Source organism: Solea solea, chromosome 2 (genome assembly GCF_958295425.1).
Source record: "Solea solea chromosome 2, fSolSol10.1, whole genome shotgun sequence".
Lineage (NCBI taxonomy): Eukaryota > Metazoa > Chordata > Actinopteri > Pleuronectiformes > Soleidae > Solea > Solea solea.
The window spans coordinates 14,009,671-14,021,107 of NC_081135.1; the positions used below are offsets into that span (position 1 = coordinate 14,009,671).

Below are 11,437 nucleotides of genomic sequence, written 5' to 3' on the forward strand. Positions count from 1 at the left end.
TTCTGAATATGTACCTTCCATGTGACTTTTCTTATTTTTCTCTCTCCAATTCCTGATTGTATAATTTCAGTTTTACTCCATCATTAATTCTTTTATTTGTAAATATCATCGTCTTTGTCTTATTAACTGCAATTTAAAGCCCCATTTATATGCCCACCCTTCTATTTTCATAATAACCCTTTGTACCTTTTTTTTTTTTACAAAGAAATCCACGTCTCTTCCCCTCTTCCAAATTGCCCCATCATCTGCAAATAACGACAATCCAGAATCCATTTCCATTCCATTATAAATGCCATTTATCATGATGGAAAATAACAAAGGTTTTATTATCCTTCCCTGAGGAGCTCCGTTTTCTACCAAATATTTCCTTGAAGGTTTTTCCCCTTCTCTAACTCTCAATTAATCCATTGTTCCCTTGACCCCTAATTTAGACAGTTTAAAAGTCCCTCTCCCCACATCATATCACATGCCTGCTCTATATCAAAACAAAACAAAAACAGCCACTACACTCTCTTTGTTTATTTGTGCTTTTCTAATTTCATGTTCTAAGCAGATTATTGGGTCCATCTTCCTTTTGTAAAACCAATCTGGCATTTAGCTTTATAACCTTTATTTTCTCTATAGTTTAGTCTTTCATCTATAATTTTTTCCATTATCTTACAGATGTTTACCTGCGGAACGAGTCACTAGTGATGTGATGTGTCGTTCGTGAACGATTCGTTCAATATGAACTAATCGGGAGTAATGAGTCGTCTCAGTGAGTGATTCGTTCATTTTCATGCAGTTCCTTCCTTCACCACATGGCAGGCAGCATAAGCTCAGTCAGCAGGACAGGAAACAGAAATGATTAGTTCACGACTCACTCAACTGTGCGTCCGTCCTCAGGTCCTCGTTCATTTATCACGTGACAGCTACCTAGTCACTGTCGTGCTGGGAGGATACAGGACACAAGTCACTTTATTGAGGTGTGTATTTGCTTTCCTAGGGTTTCATATGGGTTGAATAGCTTGTGGCATTTTGTTTATTATACTTTGTCAGCTGAAGCAAACCATGTTGCCTTCAGTGTTAAGTGTTGGAGAAGCGCAGTCTTTTTTACAATGCCCACAAGATGGCTACAGCGCCACCCGCTGTAAAAATGAACTAAATTAACGAAAAAAAGATTTGTTCAATTTACTGTCCGAGAGTAAAAGATCCGGGTCAGTAAAAAGAGTCGAACTTCCTAACACTAGTCACTCACCCTGTGTGGGTTGGGCTATTCCAAAACAGTGAAAACAAGGGGGGTGTTCTCTAGAGCTGCAACTAACGTTTATTTTCATAATCGATTCATCTGTCGATTACGTTCTCCATTAATTGATTAATCGTTTGATCCCTAAAATATCAGAAAACCTTAAAAAATGTTGATCGGTAGTCGTCAAACCTGGAAATGATGAAGTTCTCAAATGTCTTGTCCACAAACCAAAATGATTCACTTTTAATGATTTCTTTGTTATCCAGAGCAAAGAAATTAAGAAAATATTCACATTTAAGAAGCTTAAACAATCTTAAATCTTGTTTTAATCATGAAAAAAGCTTCAAACCGATTCATCGATTATCAAAATAGTTGTCGATTAATTTTGTAATCTATTAATAATCGATTCATCGATTAATCAGTTCAGCTCTAGTGTTCTCTGAAGGCACACTGTTACCTGTGAAACACGGGGGCTCTGAAAACACCCCCATTAGCACAAAAAATGTAATCTTATGTTGAAGGTAACAATTTATGTAACCCCTTGGTTAATATATGGGTCAGTTTCTCATACCTGCTGTTGCTGACTGTTGTTCTCTGTTTAAGTAATATCCCTTGATCAAGCCTATTCTAACATTCCACACTACAAAATATGTAATTAAAGTATGTATGATTCATGCTGATATCGTATCGGATCAATAACGGTATCGGCCAATACTCAAGGCTGCTTATCGGAAGTGAAAAAGTTGTATCGGGAGATCCCTAGTTCTAATAATTTTTCCTTTGATGGCTCACTAAGATTACTAATCATTAAATAACCAATTTGATATTTGCCTGGTGCTGACATCTTGGTTTTTCTAAGAGATCTGTTTAACTCTGTCTTCCTCTTTTCCCTTCTTCAGAAATATTGTCGGAGCTGTGTACTTTAACAAGTGTCTTTGCTAGCATTTCTGCTTTCTCTTCATTCATAGTTGCTCTTATGTCACCTTCAGTTAAAACTGGATATCCGTATTCTACCTTAATCCCATTCATTCTTTTTCATGTTGCTAGGCTCGTAGTGGCGGCGCTCGTAGTGGCGGCGCTCGTAGTAGCTGCGGCTGAGTTGAGTATGCAAATTGGTCTGTGTGGTTCCTCACGTACCACTGGAGCAGACTGGCGGAATCTCAGGAGGACCAGACAGCGATTGGTGCGGCCACGGAACCAGAAATTGCCTCACGCCCACCGGAAGAGGACAAGATGCTGGCTCCCAGTCCACACCGGACGCCTCTGAGAGTCAGAGCGCCTCATGCTGCGTAGTGAATTGTGACCTTGTGTTTGAGTATAGTCTCAAGTAATGCTGAGTGGCGTATTATTGAAAGTTGGGCTTACAAGAAATTGGGCTTACGGCCGTAGACCTTAAAAACTGATTCTGTCTACACGTAGGATTAATTTGTTGTGTTTAGAGACACTTTGTTCTCCCTTGTAATCTTTGGGTTTTTTGTTTAAAGTGAATCTATATAGTTATTTTCAAGTGGAGTTTCATTTTGTACTGTGACCATAACCTAGCTCTTCCTTTTACAGTGGATTCTTGTTTTATTTGAACAGCATCCTCTGACCTTTTTCTGTTTGCCTTTTCATAACTTATTAATCCTGTGTTAAAGGTGACATTGAATGCTCGTCAGTCAGTCATCATCTACCGCTTTATCCTCTGCCAGAGGGTCACGGGGGGTGCTGTGCCAATCTCAGCTACATCGGGCGATAGGCGGGGTACACCCTGGACAGTTCCCCAGTCCATCGCAGGGCCACACACAGATAGAGACAAACAACCATTCACTCTCACACTCACTCCTATGGTCAATTTAGAGTGTCCAATTTACCTATCCCCACATTGCATGTTTTTTGGACTGTGGGAGGAAGCCGGAGAACCCGGAGAGAACCCACGCACACACGGGGAGAACATGCAAACTCCATGCAGAAAAGCCCTTGTTCCAACCGGGGCTCGAACCCGGGTCTTCTCGCTGCAAGGCGAGAGTGCTAACCACTACACCACCGTGTGACCTTGAATGCTCGTATTGCACATATATGTTAGTTATGGAGGTCTACTTACATATATTAACTTGTTTTCATGGATAAAATCCTCCTTGTCGCTACAAACGAGGCGATTGAAATATCTCCTCACTGATGCTATCGTCAGCCGCGCTGTTTCAGACCAAAATCACACCCCCAGAACGTGGACTATGTTGTGATTGGCCAGCCAACGAGAGCTTTCCCACTGTCCTGTGATTGGCCAGGTACCTGGAAGTGACGTAATAGATAGGCCAGCTCTCAGAAACACAGCTCATCTCAGCAGCTACAACAAGAGTAGTTCTTCTTCTTCTTCGGTTGAATGTACGCAACCGGATGTGCCCGGACTAGTGCCCGCACCAGGAGGCGCTACGGTGGTGAGAGGAGTGGTGAAGTTTTCTGATGACATCATCAGCATAGGGAAGTGCCGATCCGCTTCGCAGAGCCCAGGAAAACAATAAAACCCTATTTTCTCAGCAGTGGCTGAACTGTTTGTTCTGAAACTTTAGGGTTTCATAAACGAGGTAATGACGCAGATACACACACACAAACGCAAAACGTCCAACAACCTGCTCCTGAACACCACCAAAACCACCACACCTCACTACACTATAGGGCTTGTTTTGCATTTCTGTTTACATATCTTAGCTGACTGTTAATTTATATTATTTTTTGGTTTTTGGATGGTTTCCGCCACTGGATTACGGACTTTCTGACCAACAGACCTCAATTTGTTAAGTCAGGACACTCCTGCTCCAGCACCATCACACTCAACACAGGCGTACCACAGGGCTGTGTGCTGAGCCCATTCCTCTACTCTCCCTTCACCCACGACTGCAGGCCTGTACATGGATCCAACAACATCGTCAAGTTTGCGGACGATACAACGGTGATTGGCCTCATCAGTAACAACGATGAGACAGCCTACAGGGAGAAAGTGAAACATCTGGCCACTTGGTGCGCTGACAACAACCTGCTCCTTAACACCAGCAAAACAAAGGAGCTCATCGTGGACTTCAGGAGAGAAAGAAGAAACACGAACAACCCCATTCACATCAACGGGATGGCTGTTGAACGTGTTTCCAGCTTTAAGTTCCTGGGGACCCACATCACAGAGGACCTCTCCTGGTCCACCAACACCTCCAGTCTGGTCAAGAAGGCTCATCAACGCCTCTTTTTCCTGAGGATCCTGAAGCGTCACCACCTGTCCTCAGACGTTCTGAGGAATTTCTACCACTGTGTGATTGAAAGCATCCTGACGAACTGTGTTACAGTCTGGTACGGAAACTGCTCCGTCACAGACCGTAAGGCCCTACAGAGGGTGGTCAAAACCACACAGCGCATCACAAGGACTCCACTTCCTGCCATTGAGGACGTTCAGAGGAAACGCTGTCTGCGTCGTGCTCACAGCATCCTTAAAGACTCCTCCCACCCTGCCCATAGACTGTTTATCCCCTTGCCCTCCGGCAGACGCCTCAGAAGCCTCCGGACCAGAACCAGCAGACTGAAGAACAGCTTTTTCCCCAGAGCTGTCTGCCTTCTCAACTCTGCCCCCCGATCTCTGTACTCTGCCTCCCTTCCGATCTCTGCCCCCCACTGACCCCCCTGCACAACACTTACACCAGTTACCCCCCCCACACACTTTTTAATTCTGCCAACCGAAGAATGTATTCTATTGTTTCTTTATTTATTATGTAGAATGTTCATACCACCTCAATAAGCTATCCACCTGTAAAATATGTCCATAATCTGTAAAATATTCTGTAAATTAGCATTTATCCATATGTCTCTTAATATAGCGTATTCACTGCACCTTATCTGTATATAATAATCTGCACAATATAATTGTATTAATAGCGCCCATTTATATTCACATTTGTTCTTTATATTTATACTTATCCATAGAACAAATCTACTTCTGTACATATATATTCACATTCTGCACTTTCTGCTTGTTGCACTTCTGGTGAGATGCAAACCTCATTTCGTTACCCGAAACTTGTATTTGAGTAATGACAATAAAGTTGAATCTCATCTCATCTCATCTCATGGGCATGTGTGTGTCTGCTCTATATGTAAATATTTTTTGGGGTTTCTTCTTTTGGTGACGGGTTATCTGTCCCCTTAAAAACACTTGTTGGAGCTGCACCTTAATTTTGTTGTATGTTGTACAATGACAATATCTATCTATCTATCTATCTATCTATCTATCTATCTATCTATCTATCTATCTCTATCTCTATCTTATCATTTTCCAGATTTGATCGATTCTTGTTTCCCTTCCAGTTGAGTTACAAAATGATCTCCAATGTTCTTTCTTTGCATTATGGTTCTTCTAATTCTAATAATTTTACCCTCAATGTACGCATTAAATTCGTCCATTGCCTCTGCATCCTCCCCATCACTGAGAGGATGCCTCTGCGCGATCCTCTCAGTGATGGGGCAGCAAGCTGGTTTGCCAATGCAGAGCGGAGTGGGCGGGCTGGGATGTAGGGTTTGATCATGTCCTGTATGTAGGCTGGGCCAGATCTGTTTGTAGCATGGAATGCAAGCACTAAAGTCTTGAAGCGGATGTGAGCAGTTACAGGAAGCCAGTGAATAGAGCGGAGGAGTAGTATGAGAGAACTTAAGAACTGGAGAGAACTGGTAAGTTGAAGACCAGTCGAGTTGCTGCATTCTGGATGAGCTGCAGAGGTCGTATGGCACATACAGGAGGGAGTTGTAGAAAAACTTATTATTCTGCCTTCTCTAAAATTAGCTGATTACATTCCTAAGCACAAACCTCAACAACAACTCAGGATGGTGCCAGCCGCAACTCTCTAATCACAAAGGCCTTGGTGTAGCACTGGCACCAGTCATTTATCTACAAAATGTGTCTGTTTATATTTTGGCTGTGCCTGGCCTGACTGGGACAGAGGACTAATAACTCAACTGCACAGTCCTCCCAAAGGTCAGCTCTATGTATCAGCAGAGAAAGGCCTCTAAAACCCTTTAAATATCCTACCTGTGGGACTCACAGACAATATGACAGAGGATTCCCAACTGTTAACATCTACTTCATGTGGAACACTACTTCATGTTCGGCATTGTCTCAGTTCTCCTCAGATCTCAGCTGCTTCCAATAAAGCTTTTCAACTTAACTCATCTCGGACTCCAGAAACTCCATCCTTGGTCGGCTCACCTAATAATCAAAGACACAACATCCGGGTCATCGGAGTCCCCGAGGGGACCAAGGGACCCAGACAGAGAGATTTTATTGCCAGTTTGCTGCAAGATGTCCTGTCCCAGGATGAGAAGCCTCTCATTGATAGAGCTCACTGGACCCTCCGAAGGCGACCTGAACCTCATGAGCCACCTAGACCCCTTGTTCTGAGGCTACACTACTTTCACACGCTTGAGGATATCCTACGCAATGAGGCAGCGGCGAAACAGGATTACCCGCCTGCCGTGGCTAAAAAGAGGGCATTATTCAACCACACCAGGGAGCTGCTACGGGGCAGACCAGGGGTCAGGTACGGCCTCCTCTATCCCGCAAGATTCCTGATAACCCACAACAATACGCAGATCTCGTTCATAGATGCCAAAAAAGTGGAGGAATATGCCGAACGCCTCTCAGTGTCGGGCTCGGCTGAAACAAGACAGGAGGAAGATTAATCTAGTGCAATCACTGCTGATGCGAAGGATCAAGATATCCAGAGAGGTGGTTATGTACTGGTGCTTACTACTTAACTCCTATGGCTAGTGCTAGCACAACTGTAATGGCGCATTTCCACCGGTTCTACTCGCCTCGCCTTAGCACGGCACGGTTTAGTAGCATTTCCACTACAAAAAAGTACCTACTCGGCATGGGCGGGGCCATCAAACACGGCTGTAGCGCAGCTGTGCGGACCTGCTGTGACGTCTTTGTATGCGATACATACACACATAAACAAACAACAAATGGAGGGCATGGTGGAGACGATGTTGTACTTACTGCTCAGTCTGAGGCTGTTGTTCAGGTACAGAAGACAACAGCTTCAGAAAAGGCTAAAGGCGGCGAGGCAAAGAACTGTGGAGAGTCACAGAAAAGTTTCGAGAGCCATACAACAGTATGAAGCCGAAGACGACATGGTACGAGACGCAAAGAGACGACGAATGAGGGTAAGCTACCGGTTGCTATCGCTAGCCAACTAGCTCATACACAAGCGTATGTCGTTGTAATGCCTGCAAACGATCTGTTTTTATTGTATTCTAGTATTAAATTAAGTATGATGTCTGTGTGTTTAAGATGATTTTGTCGTCGCAAAGGGTTCGCCGCAAACCGTATGTCTGGGCGGTAAACCGTGCCACCGAATGGTGGGATGTGATTGTCCCTGGCTTCATGCACGAATAATGGTTGCAGAACTTCCGAATGTCGGAAGAAACGTTTAACTTTCTGTGCCAACACACTGCGGCCAGTTATGGAACGGCGAGACACGGCTTTCCGCGGTTGTGTGCCCCCAGAGAAGAGAGTTGCTATAGCACTGTGGAAGCTAGCTACTGGCTCAGAGTACCGGACTATCGGCCATCTTTTTGGAGTCAGTGTCTCAACTGTGTGTCGGTGTGTGCAGGATTTCTGTACTGCAGCAGAGACGTTGTTGGTGCCAGAACAGATACGGTTTCCTGATGAGGAGAATTTCAAGGAAATGGCTGCCTACAATGAGAAGAGGTGGGGGCTCCCACACTGTGTTGGTGCAATTGATGGATCCCACATACCGATCATAGCACCGCAGGACTATCACTGTGACTACTTCAACCGTAAAGGATGGCACTCCATCATTCTTCAAGGAGTTGTTGATGGAAAGGGGCTTTTCTGGAATGTGTTTTCTGGACTGCCAGAAAGCTGTCATGATGCCAGGGTTTTGAGACTGTCTGCACTATGGGAGTTAGCCAGCCGGGGAAACCACTTCCCAGCTCACACCAGGAACATAGGTGGGGTGAACACTGGCTACTACATCCTGGGTGACTCTGCATATCCATTGCTGAACTGGCTCTTAAAACCATTCCATGACACTGGACGACTCACAGCGGAACAGCAAACATTTAACAAAAAAGTCAGTAGAGCACGGGTGGTGGTTGAGAATGCTTTTGGCAGGCTGAAGGAAAGGTGGCGCTGCCTGTTGAAAAGGAATGACTGTGTTATACAGCTTGTGAAATCCATGGTGGTGACTTGCTGTGCTCTGCACAATCTGTGTGAAAGTTATGGGGAGACCTATAACAGCGAATGGGATGCACTCACAGCAGTGACAGTCGTTGAGCCAGTCGTGGAAGTGGCACAGGGTGCAGAGGAGGGCAGAGATGTACGTGAGGGTTTGATGCGTCACTTGTTGTTGTGAACTAGCAAACAGTTTTTGTTATAATCACTGACATGACACTGTTTTCCCCACTACTTTTTAAATAAAAGTTTGTACTGTATGCTAGAATGTCTCTTGTTTGATGGTTACATTTGGGCATGCTAAACACTGTTATTGCTGGGAAGGCAAGTGTTTAATCGAAAAACATCTCTCACATGGAGATCGAGGTGCAGCTAACTCACACAGCGGCACTTTTTGCATATGCATTACAGCTACAGCTAAGTATAAATGTTTATAAAGAACAATGACAATGGAAAAAAAGAGACGATAGTATTTACAGAATCCAGAGCAGGAACTGATTGGAAACATGCTGACAAGTTTCACACTCTTCTTTGGTCATAACAAATGCTTAGATCGGTTTAACTATTAATGAATATCAAGATAATTGTCGATAAATACTCAGTTGTTTCAGCTCTGTATAACACCACTGATGCATATTACTGTTTCACCGATGACTCTTCCCTCCAGTGTGGGTGAAAAATAAATAGTCTTGATGCAAACACATAACACACATTGTTTGTTTATTAACCAGAAAAAGTGCAACACAGCAAACCAAAGAAAGTGTGCAAAACAGCAAGTGCAAACGCGCATCTATATACATGTCCTGGGACAGAAGGGAGTGAACAGGTCAATTGTTTCTGTGACCTATTGCCTGAACTAGCTGTCCAAGCACAGCAAGGAATGCCTGGTTAAATTGAGCATTTGCAGTGTTCTCCTCCCTCTGTATTGCAGCTTTGTGCTCCCTAGCCATACGGGAGTCATCCAGCAACATCTGAATAAGCCAGTCTCGCTGGGCCAGGCTCCTCTCCCGCTGCAGGGCGTCGTCCGCCTGCATGTCGGCCAGGATGCCAGCTATGTTGTCCTGGTTTGTGCTGGTTCTCCTTCTCCTTGCCTAGATAACAATGTAGAATAAGTAGATATTGGGTTATCAACATACAGGATTAAAATGGAATACATGTGCAGATAACAGCAATGTAATGTTAAATATGTTTATTATTTCTTACCGGTGTGAACACGTAGCCGTGTTCTACCATGGGTTTGAGGCGATGTCGGTAGCGGAGAGGAAGCAGTCGGCGGCTCTACCATGGACTCTTCACTGATGGCGGCTGGACCCTCCTCACATGATGAATGGGTTTCTTGCCGATCTACAGTTCGGCGCTGTTCGGCTTAATTTCTGTGTGGGAGGTCTCTTCCTGTGACGGGACTCAGCGGCTGGCAGTCTGACTAATCATCGCATAGTACCTGCTTTTAAGCACGCTTGGAAGCTCGTCTGAACAGGTACTAAAAATAGTACCTGGTACCAGGTACTAGGTAGGCTTAAACCTACTTAAACCGTGCCGTGGCGAGGTGAGGCGAGGCCAGCGGGTGGAAATGCGCCATAAGTTAAGTTTTTGGTCGTATGTATTCAATCAATTTTTTCTTTTCTTGATATACAGACAATCCGAATAACACTCAAATATGAATATAACAAAATTATCTCTGCAAAATTGAGTAAAGCATTCCTCTATACTAGGCAAAAATGCTTTGAATTTGGTGACAAACCACACAAACTACTAGCTAGACAACTCAGAAAAATGGAAAATGAGAGAACGATACATAAGATAAAAGCTCACAATAATTCAATACTTACAAAGCCTAAAGATATAAAAGGCAGGTGTCTTGAATTTTATACTGATTTGTGTACCTCAAAGACCACTTCAGACTCTGCAACTATTAATGCATTTCTAGACAAATGTGAGCTTCCCAGACTGAGCGAGGAAGATTGTGGTTCTTTGAATACTGACCTCACAGTTGCAGAGGTTCAGAGCGCCATTGCCTCCTTAAAGAGTAATAAGGCACCCGGTCCTGATGGACTCCCAGGGGAACTGTATAAAACATTAAGTGAAAACCTGTCCCCCTACCTATCGAGCCTCTAGCCCAATGTATCAGATTAAAACCCCAGATTTATGGATACTCCACCAAAGAAACAACTAATAAGATATCATTATATGCAGATGACATCCTTTTAACACGCCTCAAATTACTGTCCTGAAACTTCTGGACAAAATCAACCTGTTTGGGACCTTTTCGGGTTACTGGATCAATCGGACTAAAACCGTTTTAATGCTGGTCCATGGGTGATTGAACACACCTAGATCATTTTCCATTTAAAGTTTCTCCAGTAAAATGTACTTACTTGGGGATAGAAGTGACAACGCAGTACTCATCTCTATTCCAGGCAAACTTCCCCCCTCTAATAGAGCAATTACGGACTAGGATTTTATTGGGACATGCTCCCAATTTCTTTGATTGGGAATATTAATGCTATAAAGATGATTTTCCTCCTGCAATTGTTATACCTTTTTCAAAACATCCCATTTTTTCTAGATACTAGATTCTTTAATAGTTCCTTTCCTATGGGGACACAAGGTTCACATAATAGACAAAACACATCTCTGTAGGCCAAAGCCCGAGGGGGGATTAGCACTCCCAAAATGTTTGCTATATTACTGGGCCTCTGTGATTAAGATGTTTACCTTTTGGTTAGACACATCAATACCAATGTCTGACTGGGTAATGCTGGAGTGGAAAGACTGCCACCCATATTCTATGGCCGCGGTCCTGCTTGCTCCAGCTGCGGTGAATAAGTCCCTGTATAATAATAATCCCATCATACATAGCATGATCTGTACCTGGAAACAAATCAAGGCCATTTTTAATCTTAAACCAATCTCTCTCCTATTACCCATCGCTAGAAATCCCACATTTGCTACCTCGAGTCTGGATGGAGCCTTTTCTACATGGAGTGAGATTGGTG

General features: G+C 43.8%; 1 protein-coding gene across 1 annotated transcript; it reads left to right on the top strand.

The window, feature by feature from the left end:
• Positions 1–7,707: 7,707 nt before the first annotated feature.
• zgc:113227 (uncharacterized protein LOC541506 homolog) lies at positions 7,708–8,622 on the top strand. Its single transcript, XM_058622715.1, has one exon. It carries the CDS (start codon positions 7,708–7,710, stop codon positions 8,620–8,622), a length of 915 nt encoding a protein of 304 aa, XP_058478698.1.
• The last annotated feature ends 2,815 nt before the right edge of the window (positions 8,623–11,437 follow it).